Genomic DNA, 18,745 nt, shown 5'->3' on the forward strand with positions numbered 1-18,745 from the left:
CTTGTGCAACCCTACACAACGTTTAGCGTTGGAATTAGAAATGAAAGCATTAAAAGGAAGACTGCAAAAAAAAAAAAAAGGTTATTAAAAGATTTTTACACCAAAAAAGAAAAAAGAAAAAAACAAAACAAAACCCCAAACCCCTTTTGCTTCTCTGAGTGTCTCTAAAAATTGAAATGTAGCTTTTCAGGTTTTGCTCCTTTTGTTTTTTTGGGGTGCAGTTGGGGTTGAAAAAAACCCCCAAAAATAGAATCTGGATGAAGTTTTGAACTGTGGAAATAAAAATGCTATTTGCTGAATAACAAAAAAAAAAAAAAAATCACTTTCCTCAGATACAGAATTATTTCCCTTACCATACTTACCTTGTGATGGCACTGATGAAATTAAAACCTTTCTTAACCAAATGGAGCTCAAGAGAGACCAAAAGTTTGACTGGGGCATTGCTAGTAAAAATGAATCAATAAAGCATTTTAAGCCATAAATGATCTTGAAAGGACAAGGAAAACAAACAAAAAAACCCAACCAACCAGATTGATGAGAACACATGGAAGATACCAAGACTTTCTACTCAGTTTATTCTTAAATAGAAATAAAATTCCAATACCTTGAAAATTTTAAGTCAGCCCCCAAATGAATTTTACAGGCGGCCTGCAGAAGCTTCACTTGATCCCAAGAAGCTAATTCCACACTCAAAGAGTAGCTCCTAAAGAGGATCCTGGTGTCATTCAGGATCATGGAGTCCAGGGTCCATACGTGGGAGAACCACTGATGGCAGCAAGTGGTTTCTAAAGAGGGGCACTCAAGCAGTCCAGAGGACAGTGCTTGATGTCTCAACCACCCTCACTTTGAAGGAATGAGGTCTAACTCTACAGAAGCCTATGATGGATTGGGTGTTTCACAGCTACTTTGCACTGAGCACAGCTAAAGAGAGGGGCATCCAGCTCTACTTTTACTTCAGCACAGAAAAATAACAAAGAATTAGAGCTAATTACTCACTACTGTCATCCAAAAGGTGACACCAGCCCTGCAGCTACCTTAATCTCTTGTGGTCCCATTTGAGCTACATCAGACAAGCTCAAGGGTTGGATGCAGAAAGCTCACAGGTTCTTCCTCCACTCCTCAGATACTGAGCTGAAGAGCATCCTCAGGCACTGTGTGACCCAAAGAATGTCCTCAGACACCTTGTGTGACCTGAAGAGCATCCTCAGACACTATGTGACCTGAAAGCAGAGTTGTGGTAGGCCATATCCAACCTGCACCTGCTCAGACATGTCCACCAGAGCCAGGAATCCCGTACACCAAGCCTTTAAAAGTTAATAAACCTCTCCTTAGCCAACCAATTAAAAACTTCACACCTCCTCTGGGCAGTTTATGGCTTAAAATGCTACCTCCAGGCTTTTTTTCTTTTTTTTTTTTTTTTTTTTTTTTTCCTGTCTGATGAATGAACAAAGCTGCAGGTTTCCAGCAAGCAAGGACAGACATGCACCTCTACTAGCAGATTCAGCACTTCTGACCAAGTTAAGACACCAACTTTGTAAAAATGTCTCATGCACTGACTGGATTTTTTTGTTGATTTTTTTTTTTGCCTTTTTTGTTTTGTTTGGGTTTTTGCTTGTTTGTTTGTTTGAAATGTGTGAGCTTTTTGCACATTATTTCTTTTTAGAACTTGTGCGGGAACCAGAATGAGAAGATCCAGATGATGATCTGCGGCGTCTGCAAGATACAAATGGGAGAAAGCATGCAAAGAAATAAGTTGGAAGTTCATTTTAGCAGCCCCCCCACCCCCCTTTTTATTCTTTTTTGAGTAGGTTGCATTCTACAATAGCTGGAAGTCAAAAGATATCTGATAAGGGGGCATCTGGGAGCATAGAAATAGCTCTAAACCACTTTGAACTCATCAATTTAATATTAACACACCCTCCCTCCCCCCCAAATAATCTAAATTTAATACTGGAAATAGAATTTGATTTCTAATTGTAGTATTGACTTGTGAAAAAAAAAAAATCAATCATTAATGTTCACAACAACTGCAAGAAGGGGAACACAACTGCAAGAAGGGTGACCAATGCAAGAAGAGGGATCAACTGTGAGAAAGGTGGCCCAGCTGCAGGAAGGGGACCCACCTCCAAGAGTGACCCAACTCTCCCCATGCTCACAGCAAGAGGAGCTTCAGCAAAAAAAAGGGCAATTTACAGAGGTTTTAATTATGCAGTAAAGAGTAAGGGGCAGTGAGGGACCTATTCTGAATTTCAACTGAAGGGATTCGTTTCTTGCCCAGAGAGGAATCTACTTTGAATCTCAACTGATGGGATTTAATTCTTGCTCAGAGAGGAACCTACTTTGAATCTCAACTGATGGGATTCAATTCTTGCTCAGAGAGGAATCTGAATCTCAACCGATGGGATTCAGCTCTTGCTCAGAGAGGGATCTACTCTCAGTCTCAATTGATTGGATTCAATTTGCTCAGAGAGGCTCCTACCTTGAATCTCAACTGATGGGATTCAGCTCTTGCCCCGTGAGGAACCTACTCTGAATCTCAACTGATGAGATTCAATTCTTGGTCAGAGAGGAACCTACTCTGAATCTCGATATGCTTGCCCCGAGAATCCTGCAGACCAAAACCCAAAACAACCCCCCCCAAAAAAGCAAAACTAAAAGTGCCACATTTCAAATACAGCCAATTCTTATTCTACATAAACCCAAACCTTTCGGGTGACCGTGATCTCGATCGTCTTTTTTTGCGATCACCAGATGAAGAGGATCTAGAACGACTTCTCTTCTTGCTTCTCTCGGGGGAAGAGGAGGAACGAGAGCTTGAGTAAGATCTTTTTCTTGGGGTGGAAGAACCCCTGTAGGACCTGGAGCTGGATCTTTATTGATTAAGAAATAAATCAGATTTAATTCTGGTAGTAATTGTAAGGAAGAAAAAAAAAAAAGAAAGAAGAAAAAGCACAAAAGAATAAACAGAGACAGTTTGGATGAGGGCTCCCTACTCTAGTGCCACCAGAGCATGGGTCACATCAACAACTGGGTGCTTTCACACTTGCTCCTCAATTATCTGCCAACAAAGCCTTCTACTCTCATGGAGTTTCCTCTAGTAAAGTTTGCTAAATACTGTTTCTTGACACAGGTTTGAAAACCTCCTTCCAGCACTCGCCAGAATGACTCATTTGGACAAAAAAAAAAAAGATTGGAGAACGGGACAGAAGGTGACCTACCTAAGGACCTTCCTCAGTAGTCAAATTCACAAAGCTTTTGAGTGAAAAACCTTGCAGCCTTTCCTCCTCCAAGCCCTCTTCTTCCAGCCTTTCCTCCTCCAAGCCCTCCTCTTCCAGCCTTTCCTCCTCCAAGCCCTCCTCTTCCAGCCTTTCCTCCTCCAAGCCCTCCTCTTCCAGCCTTTCCTCCTCCAAGCCCTCCTCTTCCAGCCTTTCCTCCTCCAAGCCCTCCTCTTCCAGCCTTTCCTCCTCCAAGCCCTCCTCTTCCAGCCTTTCCTCCTCCAAGCCCTCCTCTTCCAGCCTTTCCTCCTCCAAGCCCTCCTCTTCCAGCCTTTCCTCCTCCAAGCCCTCCTCTTCCAGCCTTTCCTCCTCCAAGCCCTCCTCTTCCAGCCTTTCCTCCTCCAAGCCCTCCTCTTCCAGCCTTTCCTCCTCCAAGCCCTCCTCTTCCAGCCTTTCCTCCTCCAAGCCCTCCTCTTCCAGCCTTTCCTCCTCCAAGCCCTCCTCCTTCAGCCTTTCCTCCTCCAAGCCCTCCTCTTCCAGCCTTTCCTCCTCCAAGCCCTCCTCTTCCAGCCTTTCCTCCTCCAAGCCCTCCTCCTTCAGCCTTTCCTCCTCCAAGCCCTCCTCTTCCAGCCTTTCCTCCTCCAAGCCCTCCTCCTTCAGCCTTTCCTCCTCCAAGCCCTCCTCCTTCAGCCTTTCCTCCTCCAAGCCCTCCTCCTTCAGCCTTTCCTCCTCCAAGCCCTCCTCCTTCAGCCTTTCCTCCTCCAAGCCCTCCTCCTTCAGCCTTTCCTCCTCCAAGCCCTCCTCCTTCAGCCTTTCCTCCTCCAAGCCCTCCTCCTTCAGCCTTTCCTCCTCCAAGCCCTCCTCCTTCAGCCTTTCCTGCAAACTTTTTTCCCAACTTTTCAACATTTTCTCAAAACCTTTCAACTTTATAAAACATTTTAAGCTTTGAGCTTGAAAACCAGATTTAACCCTGCTTAACCCAGTAATAATGGTTCTTGGCTTGAAAAACCAAACCACAAATTTAACCCTGATTTAATAATGGTTCACTTCCTATCACTGGATATTTCACACTGGAGTTTTTATAAAGTCCTGAGCAGAACACTGAAACCCCTCAGAAGATCTATTTACAAATCTCAAAGTAAATTTGTGTGGAAAGTAACCAAAATACTTAAACCCCCTCCTTAAATGCAGTCATTTTGATGCTTAAAAAAGAATAAAACCACACCAGTTTCACTGAAAAATCATGTTGGTTATCTAAAAAGCCAAGAGCAACCAACCCACTTGTGGAAAAAAGAGACTAAAAGTCCTAACCTGTTAACTAAAAGGATAGAAAAACATTTAACAGGATTGGTTTTTTTTTCCATTAAGCTGGATTAAATGTTTAAAAGAAACCCAAGCATCACAGAATTTATGTTGTAGGTGAAGTGTTTTCAGGGTTCTCACTGTACATAACAACACAGTCCTCCTCCTAAAACACTGAGGATACTTGGTGGGTGTCTTGCAACAAGCAAACTAATACCCCAGAGAGCAGAGACACGATTTTCTCTTCCTAAAAATCAAAGATTCCATCTCAGCTGACCCTTAGGGCATCATCCACAGCATGTTTCTGTCACCAAAGAGGGGTGGCAGCATTTGGGATTTGCTCTTCCCAACTCAAGTCTTCCTTTCTTACAGGTTCAAAACTCTCTGCCTGCCTGGAGGTGGGACAGGTCTTCATCACAAGAGAATGTCCTGCTAACAGGACACCTGAAGGAACTTGCACGCTTTGCTGACTCTACCACACAGGTCAGCCACTGCTACATGGGCATCAGCCAGCCCTAACTCCTGGCAGCTTCTCCCAAGGTTCACTACCAACATTTTCAGACAATCCTCTCAGATTTATGAAGCCAACAGCAGCACTATCTAGTTGGGGTTAGATATGTTAGCACCTCCCCCCCTGTGCCAGGGGAGGTTTAGGTTGGACATAAGGAACAATTTTTTTGCTGCAAGAGTGGTCAGGCATTGGAACAGGCTGCCCAGGGAGGTGGTGGAGTCACCATGCCTGGAGGTGTTCAAGCAATGTGTGGACATGGCACTTTGAGATACAGCTTAGTGGTCATGGTGGTGTTAGGTTGAAGGTTGGACTTGATCTTAGAGGACTTTTCCACCCCAAACAATTCTATGATTCTCCAAACACAAAGCCAGGAGTATTGTCTGTTTTCTAGCATTCTCCCACATGAAGCAGAACCAGCACAAAGTCCTGAGGCAAGTACACAAACACTAAAATCCTTCTTCCTTCCAAGTGAAGATCTGTGGTGTCCACTCCTCTAGCTTAGCCCAAACTAAAACTCTTCAACCAAAACCTCTCACTCTCAAGAAACACATTTGTAGTGGTAACAACCTTACACAGAGACTCCAGCAATTCTGACTTCTGACAACAAGAGTTAATGCTCTGCTCTGGTGAGACCCCACCTGGAGTACTGTGTACAGCTCTGGGACCCCCAACACAGGAGAGACATGGACCTGCTGGAGCAGGACCAGAGGTGGCCACAAAGATGATCAGAGGGCTGGAGCACCTCTATGAGGACAGGCTGAGGGAGTTGGGGTTGTTCAGTCTGGAGAAGAGAAGGCTCCAGGGAGACCTAGAGTAACCTTCCAGTACCTGAAGGAGACCTACAGGAAGGCTGGGGAGAGATTGCTTAGAAGGGCCTGTGGTGATAGGACTAGGGGCAATGGTTTGAAACTAGAGCAGGGTAGATTTAGGTTGGACATCAGAAGGAAGTTCTTCACAGTAAGAGTGGTGAAACACTGGAACAGGTTGCCCAGATAGGTGGTTGAGGCCCCATCCCTGGAAACATTCAAGATCAAACTTGCTGTGGCCCTGGGCAGCCTGCTCTAGTTGGAGGTGTCCCTGCTGATTGCAGGGGGGATGGAGAAGACAACTTTTGAGGGTCCCTTCCAACCTGATGCAATCTGTGAATCTGTGTAATGGTTTTTTGACCAGGATGAAATCAACCTGAGGTTGGTTCTTCTGCCCTTGTGTTCTCCCTGCAAGGACAGAGTGCTACCTCATTCACCTGGATTTCGACCCACGAGATCTAGATTGTTCTCGGGAACTGGAACGAGATCTTGATCTGGAACTGGAAGAACTTCTTGAATGGGACCTGAAACAACAGGGAAGTTTTTTTTTTTTTTTTTTCCAGTGTCTGACTTGAATTCAGCAGAAGATCTGCAGTTGTTAGCAGCAGAGACAACCATGAACAGCAACACAGTTTGGCCTAGAGCTACTGGAGAAGTGACCATTCCCTCCTGCTCCCCCAGGATCACTGCAGCACACTTTGGAAACAGACAGCTGATAGTGAGATGGTGCATTAAAAATAATCAAGTCAGCTTTTAATGACAGAGAAATTTAAACAGGACTGCAGTTACCTTGCAAAATGAAACCACTGCAAATCTACTCACTGCTTCGTGATCTCCAGGCCTTAACTTCTGGGTTGTGCTTTAACTTGAAAACCATCAAGCTACTTGAAAAGCAGAGTAGGGAAAGAATTTGGGCTAGCTAGCTCCTCCAGGTAGGGCTCACAAGTGTGTTGGCAGCAGTTTTGAGCTTCCAGAGATTCACAGATCCATAATTTCACAGATCCATAGATCATAGAATGGTTTGGGTTGGAAGGGACCTTCAAGATCATCCAATTCCAAATCCCCTGCCATGGGCAGGGTCACCTTCCACTAGAGCAGGTTGCTCAAGGCCTCATAAAGACTTTCTCCTACCTTAAACATCAAAAATTAGTTAATTCTTCTCTAAAAAACCAAAATCAACACTATTTTAACTAATCAGAATTATGTTCCATTTTTTCATGTTGATGATCTTGGAGGTCTTCTCCCACCTTAATGGTTCCATGACTGTGGGATGTTATGGTTTTCTTTAAAGCACAAACCACATAATGTATCTACAACTGGTTGCAGAGCTGTAGGAACCACTGTCAGGAGGCAGCACTGCAATCAAATTCTAATCATCTCTTCAGGAAAAGTATCTTCTACATGCTGCCAACCTCCCAGCTGGTATCACCACCATGACCTTTCATTTTGTGTGCTAAACTAAGGCAATGTGAACATAAGCTAACTATGACACTGACTAAAACCTTCTTAAAAAGCACAACCAAGAGTCCACAAATGGCAGGGGTTACTGCCAATGAATTATCTGTAGCCAGAAGCAAAAAGTTCAGCAGGAAATTGCAAAATCTCCAGCAAATTTCCTTTAGGTTAACCTCCTTTGACTTTGCTGTTGACATTTGTGAATTAAGGAACAAAGTTATGGTCAGATGAGGTTCCTCTGTCTTCTCTGACCTGCCCACTACCCAAAATGATTACTACACTCAAATGTAGCCTGTGCTGGCTGCACTGTCCTCATAGAGGGCAACATGGCCATGTCTTGACTGAGAACAAGGCCTCAAGAGCCAGCAGTGGGCCCTTGTGGACGAGAAGCCCAATGGGCTCCTAAGGGCATGAAATAGAGTGTGGCCAGCAGATTGATGGAGGTTCTCCTCCTGCTCTGCTCTAGGGAGAATATAGCTGAAGTACTGGGTCCAGTTCTAGGCTCCCCAGTTCAGGAGAGACAGAGAACTACTGGAAAGAGGCTCCAAACATGCTGAGGGTCCTGAAGCAACTCTGTGAGGAAGAAAGGCTGAGAGTCCTGGGGCTGGTGAGCCTGGAAAAGAGGAGCCTGAGAGGGGATCTGCTCAATACTCAGCAAAAGCTAAAGGGTGGGGTCAGAGTCTTGACAGAGTCTAGAGAAGGGCAATGAGGCGGGTGAAAGGTTTGAAGAACAGGGCTGGTGAGAAGCAGCTGAGGGAGATGGGTTTGTTCAGCCTGAAGAAAAAGAGGCTGAGGGGAGACCCTCCAGCTCTCTACAACTCCTTGAAAAGACACTGGAGCCTGGTAGGGGTTGGTCTCTTCTCCCTAATAAAAGGTCACAGGACAAGAGGAAATGGCCTGAAGTTGCAGCAAGAGAGGCATGGATTGGATATTATAAGAAACTTCTTCCCTGAAAGGGTTCTCAAGCACTACAACAGGCTCCCCAGGAAAGTAGCTGAATCCCCATCCCTGGAGGTGTTTAAAAGAGGCAGAGATTTGGTGCTGAGGGCCACAGCTTAGCACCAGCCTTGGCAGAATCAGAGAATGGTGGGACTGGATCATCTTAGAGGGCTTTTGCAATCCAAAGTTCTATGATTCTACAGCTGCCCTCTTGTGCCACCTCCTCCCACTTTAACAACATTCTGCTGCTCTCTTTCATAAAATGGTTTGGATTGGAAGAGACCTTTAAATACCATCTAGTTCCAACTCCCCAGCCATGGACAGGGACACCTCCCACTAGGAGCACATTGCTCAAGGTTTCAGGTATTCAACACCTCAACGCTGCTAGAAAAACTTCACCCCTTGAATCAAGCAGCCTGAAAATCAAATTGTTAAGTAAGTTACATTTTGAAGTCAATTGGAAAGGTTCAACAGAAACATCCACTTAAGTTCATTTAAATCAACCATGAGACACAAGAAGCCTCCCTGAGGATCCAGAGGAGGTCAGAACAGGACACGATCTACCTGGGCACATAAAAATCGTTAACGATATTTAAACTCAAAGTGTAAAAGCAATCAAAAATAATTATAATAATAATTAAAAAAAAGGTAAATAAAGAAGTTAGATACTGACATTTTGCCTGGTGTTACCCTTGACCTGTACCCGTTTACCTGGACCTAGACCTTGAGCTTGAGTGAGAGGATGAGCGCGATGAAGAGCGTGAGTGAGAAGATCGAGACTTAGAACGACTGCGCCTATTGGGTTTCTTTTTCTTATTAGTGTCCTCTTCTTCACTGGCATCAAGATTGTATTTTGAAAGGTCAGCATCATCTTCATCCTCATCCTGAAAAGTGCAGAGAGACAAAAAAAAAAAAAAATAAAAACAACAACTAAAATGTCACTGTTTTGGTAGTTTTCTTCTGGTGGTGTTTCTAATAATTGCAGGTGGGGGTTGGTGTCTTCTGCCAGGCGATAGGACGAGAGGAAATGGCCTGAAACTAGGACAGAGGAGGTTTAGGTTGGACATGAGGATCAGTTTCATTCCTGCAAGAGTTGTCAGGCATTGGAACAGGCTGCCCATGGAGGTGGTGGAGTCACCATCCTTGAAGGTGTTCCAGAAGTGTGCAGCCATGGCACTTTGGGATATGGTTTAATGGCCACGGTGGTGTTGGGTCGATGGTTGGACTTGATCTTAGAGGGTTTTTCCAGTTCTATGATTCTAGGATCAGATGTGACTGGAAACTTGTGTTTCAAAGCACATTATTTAAAGGCCTGCAAAAAACCCCACCACCTGAATTCCCATTTTCTATTATTTCACAGAATCAGAATGGTTTGGGTTGGAAGGAACCTTAAAGACCACCTATTTTCAACTGCCTGCTAAAGCAGGGGCACCCACAGCAGCTTGCCCAGGATCACAATGCCCAGGGGGGTTTGGAAGCTCTCCACACAAGGAGACTCAACAGCCTCTCTGGGCAGCCTGCTCCAGGGCTCCAGCACCCTCACAGCACCCTCACAACAAAGAACTCTCTCCTCCTGTTCAGGTGGAACCTCCTGGGTTCCAGTTTGTGCTCATTGCCCCTTGTCCTGTCACTGGCCACCACTGAGAAGAGACTAGCCACATCCTCTTGTTTCCCACAGGTCCTTTAGCTCTTGCTGAGCATTGATCAGATCCCCTCTGAGGCTGCTATTCTCCAGGCTCAACAGCCCCTGGTCCTTCAAACTTTGCTCCTTATAGAGATGCTCCAGGTCCTTCAGCGTGTTTGGAGCCTCCTCTGGACTCTCTTGAACTGGGGAGCCCAGAACTGGACACTGGACTTGAGATGTGGCCTCACCAGGGCACTGTTCAGGGGCAGGACCTGCTGGCCACACTCTTCTTCATGCTCCCCAGGAAACCATTTGCCTCCTTGGCCAGAAGGGCACATTGCTGGGTCATACATAACTTATCGCCCACCAGGACTCCAAGGTCCTCCTCTGTGGAGCCTTGTTGGCCAGAAGAGTTGGCTCTTGTGTCAGTATGCAAAAGAATCCAGCTTGTGCACAGGCTGTAGAGAAGCTGTAGGCATCTCCACTGAGAGCTGCTCTTCTGAATTGCTCTGAAGGCAACTAAAATCCAGACCAAGCTTTACCTACCCAACCCTAGACTGGAGTAATAAAATATTGATAGAAAAGTAAAAACACACTACCTCATCCAATTTATATTTGGATAGATCTTCATCCTCATCCTCCTCATCTTCTCCTTCAGATTCCTTATCTTCTACTTCCTTCAGGATAGATGCAGGACCAACTGGCTTCCCTCTGTACTTTTTCTTCTTGCGTCCAAACTACAAGAATTCATTCCATTAGGAGAGGAGTGACTCAAAAAACCATCTCCAGCTGCTTTTGTTGATAAACTCACAAGGAAAGAAATCAACACCAAGCTGCAAGAAGCTGGTGCTCCAGGGGAAGGAGAAGGGTCATGAAACATCAATTAGCAGCAAGAAGCTTTGTCAAGAGAGGCTTGTTTTAGATCAAACTGATGGATTAATGGAAGAGAAAATTAATGGAAACCTGAGGTTAATAGGAGTTTAATTAATATTGGTGTCTATGGGATGTCTTTATTAAACACCTTGTTGAACACAACATGAGTGGTCCTGATGCTAGCTCCCAAGGAATTTCAACCCATCCAGCTTGCAGCAGTTTAATTTCAACTAATTCTTAGTTTTTTTAACCCTCCAAAAAAACAGACCAGGTACAATCACTCTCAGTTCACAGACTCATGGAATGGTTTGGGTTGGAAGGGACCTTCGAGATCATCTAGTTCCAACCCCTTCCGCTAGACCAGATTGCTCAAGGCCTCATCCAACCTGGCCTTAGAAACCTTCTAAGCATTTGGCAAAGAGATGAAGCACAATGAACCCACCAAATCCAAAGTTCTCCTAACCACCAAGCACAGCAGGTGTCTGTCCAGACCTTACCTCATCATACTCCCCATCTGATTCTTCACGCTCGATGTACTCCACATTCTCCCGTTCATTGAAGCCTCCTCCATAGCCTTTAACAAGAGGGAGAAGAAGACATTCTCATGAGCTTCAGCAAGTTCAACCACAACAAGCACAAAGTGGAGGATGAACTTTCTTCAAAGAAGTGATCTCCAGAGGGTTATGGAGTTGTTCCCACAGGTGTTTGCTGCCTGGAGAAGAGAAGACTTCAGGGAGGCCTTCTGGTGGCCTTTCGGTGTTTAAAGGGGCTGAGAATAAAGCTGTGAACAAACTTCTGAGCAGGGCCAAGACCAGGGGGGATGGTTTGAACTCAAAGAGGGAGATTCAGATTGGACAGAAGGAGGAAATATTTGACAATGAGGGTGGCAAGACCCTGGCCCAGGTTTCCCAGAGAGGTGGGAGATGCCCCATCCCTGGAACCACTGCAGGTCAGGTTGCCTGGGGCTCTCTGAGCAACCTGCTCTAGTGAACTACATGGGCCCTGGAAGGTTGCTTCCTACCCAAATCAATCTGTGATTCCATGTTTAAAAGAATGGAAAATAAAAAAAAATCCAAACAAAACCCCAAACAAACCAACAAAACCCCAAACAACAACACCACAACAAAAAACCCCAACCCAAAACAACCACCAAAACAAAAAACCCACCAGAAGTTCAGGTTTATAGCTGTGCTGAGCATCCAGCTCCCCAGAGGAGCTTTGGTGGGGCTGCAGTGCCTGAAAACCACCTCAGTTTGGATAAGCACAAGGGGCTAGACCAAAGAATACTGTCCTCAAAGACCAAAATCCCACCTCTGAAAGCTTCCAGTAGCCAACTGGAGAAGCCAGCACCAAAACCTGAGATGAAGCAATGATGGCTTAGGACTCTCCCAGCTGTTGGTATTGCTACAGCCAGGTCCTACTTGCACAAAGCCTGCCTGGTGGCTTCTGGGCCATGTCTGCTCCCACAGTTGAATTATTCCATGACAAAATCTCCTGTAGATCCTCAGGGTGCAACAGGAATAAGCATTTTGGAGTTGGGCTGAATTGGGTAAGATTTGCCTGAAAAACCTTCTTGCTTCTTTTTATAATGTGAGTGGAAAATTCCCAGAATCCCAGCACGCTGGGGGTTGGAAAGGACCTCTGGAGGTCATCCAGTCCAACCCACTGCTAAAGCAGGGGCACCCACAGTAGTTTACCCAGGATCACAATGCCCAGCTGGCTTTGGAAGCTCTCCAGAGGAGACTCCACAACCTCTCTGGGCAGCCTGCTCCAGGCCTCCAGCACCCTCACACCAAAGAACTTTCTCCTCCTTTTCAGATGGAACCTCCTGGGTCCCAGTTTGTGCCCATTGCCCCTTGTCCCAGCAGCCTGCTCCAGGACTCTGGCACCCTCACAGCAAAAAAATTACTACAGGTGTCCTACAGCACAACCAGAAATTTATTTTGAAGGACACCAGAACATTTAATCAAATATTATCAAGCATTAAAATATTGAATAGGAAAGATTTGAGCATATAAAAGACAACATGAAATGCTGTTAAATATTGTTATTTCATATTCTTACAGTATTAAGAACAGTAAAAAGATTCTTTTCCCTTTTAATAACACACTCTGTGCTCGTCTCCCATGCTTCTCTTTTTTACATAGAATCACAGAATGGATTTGGTTGGAAGAGACCCTGAAGATCATGGAGAGCAACCACTAACCCAGCACTGCCAGGTCACCACTAAACCATATGCCTCTGCACCACATCTGCACAGCTTTGAGACCTCTCCAGGAATGGAGACTCCACCACTGCCCTGGGTTTGGCCAGGCCTTGATGATCCTCAAGGGGAAGAAACTGTTCCTCATGCCCAAAGTAAACCTTCCCTGAGGACACTTCCTCTTGTCCTGTCACTTGTTCCTAGAGAGAAGGGACTACCCCAAACTCACTCCAACCTCCTTTCAGGGAGGTGGAGAGCAATGAGGTCTCCCCTCAGCCTCCTTTTCTCCAGGCTAAACAATCCCAGGTCCGTCACCTGCTCCTCCCCAGCCCTCTTCTCCAGACCCTTCACTGTCTTTGCTGCCCTTCTCTGGACCTGCTCCAGCCCCTCCATGTCGTTCTAGGAGTGAGGGGACCAAAATTTGACCTACTTTTTGAGGTATGGCCTCCCCAGTGCCCAGCAGAGGAGAATTTAGTCCATGCACATCAATTCTCCACCTGACCCCACTGCAGAGGTGTAGTATAAATAGCCACAGCCCTGCAGTAAGGACATCTCCTGCTCTACTTACAGGCTTCATGCTTAATTCAGGAGGAACTTGAAATGTGTCACAGTGTGACCAACCCTCAGCACACATTAGGAGATAACAGTCTCATCTCCACAGCCACAAACCCTGCTGTGTGACTGCAGAGCCCTCTCTGGATGGACATCATGTAGAAAACAGACTTCTGGGAGTTAAATTAACTGTGGCTTTACTCCTTCCAAAGCTCTTAGTGTCCAAATCAAACGAAAAGGCAGTGTAAGGTGAGTATCTGTTGAGTTTCCAGATGAAACCATCACACAATTCATACTCTTCTAAAAATAATCAGGTCCAAGAAGCTACAGATTCATTTACATCATGAAATGGTTTAGCTTAGAAGGGACCTTAAAGATCATCTAGTTCCAACCTCCCCCTCCCACTAGCCCAGGTTGCCCATCTAGCCTGGCCTTGAACACCTCCAGGGAAGGGGCATCCACAACCTCCCTGGGCAACCTGTTCCAGTGTCTCACCACCCTCACTGGAAAGAATTTCTTCCTAATCTCCAGTCTCAATCTCTCCTCTGCCAGCTCAAAGCCACTGCTCCTTGTCCTAGCATCACAAGCCCTTGTAAAATCCCTTCCACAGCTCTCCTGTAGGCCTTTCAAGTAGTAGAAGGCTGCTCTAAGGTCTCCTTGCAGCCTTCTCTTCCCCAGACTGAAGAGCCCCAACTCCCTCAACCTGTCTTCACTGCAGAGGCACTCCAGCCTTCTGATCATCTTCATGGCCTCCTCTAGACCTGTTCTAACAGCTCCAAGTCCATACCAGGGTGTTTCTCACCAGATTCAGACACAAAAAGGCAAAGCCCAACTGTTTGTCACGCGAAAGCAGTGCAGACCCTACATATGGAACACCATTCAGCTTTCCTTGTGACAATAAAAAAAAAAAAAAACCTTTAATTATGAAATTAGACCATGGTTTGTCAACAATATTTTAAACCAGGAACTCACCTGTTCTCTCCTCCAACTTGGCATACTTTGGAGTGTTACACATGTTACATTCTGATCTCCTGGCCCAGTTCACGTTGCCACATCTTTTGAGGTCCAAAAATAAAAAGAGGAACAAGAAACATTTTAGTTAAAGCAATAATAATAACAAAAAGGCACTTCAAATCATGTCTTTGCCAAGTTTCAGTAATTATCTGCAGTCACCAGCATGACACAACTCCCAAGGTCACCAAGAGATAACAAAGTGCAAGGGCTGCTGGGTATTCCACCAGCCCAAAGACAAGAGGAACAGCATCACACCAAGCAAAGCAAGGAGGAAGAGGTAAATCCCAGCATGGAGAGGGTGGAAAGGAGCTCTGGAGATCATCCAGCCCAACCTCCTTGATAAAGCAGTGACACCCACAGCAGCCTGCCCAGGATCACAATGGTCAGATGGGTTTGGAAGCTGTCCAGAGGAGACTCCACCTCTCTAGGCAGCCTGTTCCAGGGCTCCAGCACCTCACACTAAACAAGTTTCTCCTCCTCTTCAGTCAGAACCTCCTGTATTCATTTATGCCCCTTGTACTGTCCCTTGGTACCACTGAGAAGAGTCTGGCCCCATCTTCTTGCCCCCATAGGTCCATCAGCTCTTGCAGAGCATTGAGCAGATCCTCTCCGACTCAGGCTCACCAGCCCCAGGGCTCTCAGCCTTTCCTCCTCACAGAGATGCTCCAGGCCCCTCACTATCTTTGTAGTCTCCCCTGGACTCTCCCCAGTAGTTGCCCTGTCCCTGTTGAAGTGGGGAGCCCAGAACTGGACCCAGGACTCCTGATGTGGCTTCAAGGCAGTGCAGAGCAGGAGGAGAACCTCCTTTGACCTGCTGGCCACACTCTTCTTCATGCCCCACAGCAGACCATGGCCACGAGGGCACATTGCTGTCACATGGACAATCTGTCATCCATCAGCACTCCCAGGTCCTTCTCCATGGAGCTGCTTTCCAGCATGTCAGTCCCTAATCTGTGTTGGTGCATGGTGTTGTTCCTCCCCAGGTGAAGGATTCTACACTTATTCTTGTTGAACCTCTTAAGTCTCCCCTCTGCCCAGATCTCACTGGATGGTGGTGGAGCCTGATGGTTTATCAGCCAGTCTTCCAGTATTAGGACCAACAATGGTGCCCATGAACTCTGCCATCTCCCACTGCAGAGCAGTGCAGATGGAGACCCATCAGGCTTGAAAACAGCCAAGTTCTGGCAGTAAAACTCATCAAAAACTCAAGTTCCCCTGATGTGACACCGGGCTCCATCAGCCAAACCTGAAACTCTGCAAAGTGCTCATTGCTCAGAGCACCTTTCCACAAACAAAGCATTTTATTAAGAGTCCTCTTCTAGTTCAGATCTTTATATCCCCCACTGATGGCTTGGAGAAACATCTACTAATGTAACTATGAGCTCAACTTTACTCATTAAATATTTAGGGAATGTTAACAAGAATCTAGCATCCTGGAAGCGAGGTGTTACTTCCACCCACACAATTCTTCTGAATTGGGAAAGTGTCTGGGCTTAGCAAACAAAAACATCAACTTTTACTTGCCTTGACTTTTTTTAACCCTTTTTCAGTCACCTGAAGTAGCTGAGGCCAAACAAACAAGAATGAACATGACAATCACAGCCATACACTCCCAGGTGATCTTTTGAGTTCTGATCAACAACTAAGGGGGCCAGAGGATGGGGCCCAGACCCTTCTCAGTAGTGCCCAGCCACAGGACAAGGAGCAATGGGGACAAACTAGAACCCAGGAGGTTCCATCTGAACAGGAGGAGAAACTTCTTTGGTGTGAGGATGCTGGAGCCCTGGAGCAGGCTGCCCAGAGAGGTTGTGGTTGCCTTCTGTGAAGAGATTCCAAAGCCACCTTGGATATTGTGGTCCTGGGCAAGCTGCTGTGGGTGCCCTTCTTTAGGAGTGGGGTTAGACTGTGTGATCTCCAGAGGTCCCACCATGCTGTGGGATGCTGTGAATTTAGATCCCTCATCTCTCATCAGTCCAAGCAAAGTGATACTGACAAAATGAGGTGCCTGTGGCTCCAGGAAAACATCCTGCAGTCTTTCACCTACGTTTTACACTGCCAGTCATTAGCACTGAAGAGGCCACGACTCTTTTCAGCCAGTGTCTTTCCTATTTCAGTCCCTCCAGCTTTCATCATCTTGGCTTCTGTTGTTTTTTCTGCAAAACAAAACCAAACAAACCCAAACAGTTCTGAAACATCTTCTTTTAAGATGAATTACAAAGATTTTTCATTCTGGTAAGGTAGAGACGAGGAGAAATAGATCATCTAAGACTCACCTCTGCCACATCTGTTACAGCTGGTTCTTCTGGCAAAGTTAACATTCCCACACCTGAAAATGAAAGCAGAAAATGAATAAAGATGCTGGTTAACTGAACGCTAGGAATCATGGAATAGTTTGGGCTGGGAATGACGTCAAAGACCACCTAGTTCCAACCCCTTGCCATGGGCAGAGGCACCTCCTACTCCATCAGGTTGCTTAGGGCCTCATTCAGCCTTGCTTTGAAGACTTGCCAGGGAAAAGCACTAAAGGAACACGTAAAAGAAAAACGCTTTTGTATTTCAAACCCTACTTGCTCCAAATTTAAACACCAAGTTTCTCGGGCCGTGTTCAACCCTGGGGTTCGGGCTGGTGCCTGAACCGTTCCACCAAGGGGCCAAGGAGCTGTAAAAACCCGCCGGGAATCTCAGCCCAGCCCGGCGTGAGGGCGGCCGCCCCCCCGAGACCCAGCAACCGCGGCTGCTCCGCGGGACTGCCGGGTCCCGTGCCGTGCCGGAGGCCTGGATCCCGCATGCCGATCCCCGCATCCCGGAGCCCGGCTCACTTCTTGTCGGGGCAGATCCAGTCCCCATCGCTCACGCGGAAATTTTTGGTCGACATCTTGGTCGCCACCGAGCCGAGAGCCGAGCGCCAAGCGCCGCCGCCGGGGAAGAGGACCGGGGTCCTGCGCCGGACGGGCTGCCTTGCCGCGCCTGCGCCCTGCTGGACCTGCAGAGCCGCGCCGCCACTCGCAGGCACTTTTGGTCAGGCAGCGATGTAGACACCTCAAGGCGGAGAAAACGCGCCCCCCAGCGGGTCGGAGGGCCGTGTCCACGGTGCGCATGCGCAGTTACCATCGGCAGCGGCATCCAGGGGCGGGCTCTGGGTCTGAGGGGAGAAAGCTGGAGGGGGTAAGGGGGGAAGGAGGGAAGGGGCCGGGCGGGGCCAGGGAGCCTTCCTCACCCTGAGATGTGAAAAGTGTCTGGTGTCCGAGCTCACTTATTCAAGGAAGGGGCTTTTTCTTCAGGTGTCGATGTACCTCTGTCAGGTCAAACTCCAGGGACAGAACTGTCCCAGAGCAGTTGTGGAAGCTCCAATCCTGGAAAAGTTCAAGGCCAGGTTGGATGAGGCCTTGAGCAACCTGATCTAGTAGGATGTGACCCTGCCCATGGCAGGGAGTTGGAACTAAATGATTTCTAAAGTCCGTTAGAACCCAAACCATTCAATAGTTCTGAGGTCGTCAGGAGGAAAGCCTGACAAAGAATTCCTCATACACACCTTCTCTTCTGTTATAAATGCCAAAGCCACACAAACTTGGAATTTAAAAAGGTTTATTTTGAAAAGAGCAATTTAAGGCAATAAAAGGGCAATGAAAGGCAATAAAAGGCAAGCTGTGGAGTAATCACTCCACCAACACGCACACACACACACGACATGATCTAACTCCTCTTTAAATATTCTATTCCTAATACATATTCATACCAAAAGGTGTGTTTAATCAAATTAGTTATAGGCATATTGTGCAGGTGTAGTGAGTGGTCCTCCAGGTGGTAGTTTAGTGATGCAATCTTTCAGCTGGTCAGCAGCACGTCTCACCCTGGCTGATTACATCCAAGGTCCTTCTGATTGCCATTAGAATGTCTCTATTGGCATAAGCCTTACTCCCAGTTCCTGTTCCCATGTTTTCTTGCCAGCAACTGACTCTTCCTTGAGCAACTTCTTACTTGCAACTTGCAGCCCCAGAAAGCCAACGAGAGCCTGGGCTGCATCAGGAGAAGTGTGGCCAGCAGGGCAAGGGAGGGGATTCTCCCCCTCTGCTCAGCTCTGCTGAGACCCCACCTGGAGTACTGCATCCAGGTCTGGAGCCTCTATTCCAAGAGGGATCTGGACATGCTGGAAGGTGTCCAGAGAAGGGCCACCAGGATGAGCAGAGGGCTGGAGCTCCTCTGTCATGAGGACAGACTGAGAGAGTTGGGGCTGTTCAGTGTGGAGAAGAG

At 46.8% G+C, this 18,745-nt stretch overlaps 1 protein-coding gene across 1 annotated transcript; it reads right to left on the reverse strand.

Annotated features, from left to right (window-relative positions):
• Positions 1 to 1,440: 1,440 nt before the first annotated feature.
• ZRANB2 (zinc finger RANBP2-type containing 2) lies at positions 1,441 to 17,398 on the reverse strand. Its single transcript, XM_054384033.1, has 10 exons — positions 17,314 to 17,398; positions 16,768 to 16,820; positions 16,539 to 16,647; positions 14,453 to 14,535; positions 11,223 to 11,299; positions 10,452 to 10,589; positions 8,940 to 9,112; positions 6,272 to 6,358; positions 2,706 to 2,870; positions 1,441 to 1,713 (listed from the first exon to the last, which is right to left on the reverse strand). The coding sequence occupies exons 1-10, from the start codon at positions 17,367 to 17,369 to the stop codon at positions 1,650 to 1,652; spliced, it is 1,005 nt and encodes a 334-aa protein (XP_054240008.1). The 5' UTR covers positions 17,370 to 17,398; the 3' UTR covers positions 1,441 to 1,649.
• Between the last annotated feature and the right edge of the window lie 1,347 nt (positions 17,399 to 18,745).

The sequence above is a fragment of the Indicator indicator genome, chromosome 10, assembly GCF_027791375.1.
Source record: "Indicator indicator isolate 239-I01 chromosome 10, UM_Iind_1.1, whole genome shotgun sequence".
Classification (NCBI taxonomy): domain Eukaryota; kingdom Metazoa; phylum Chordata; class Aves; order Piciformes; family Indicatoridae; genus Indicator; species Indicator indicator.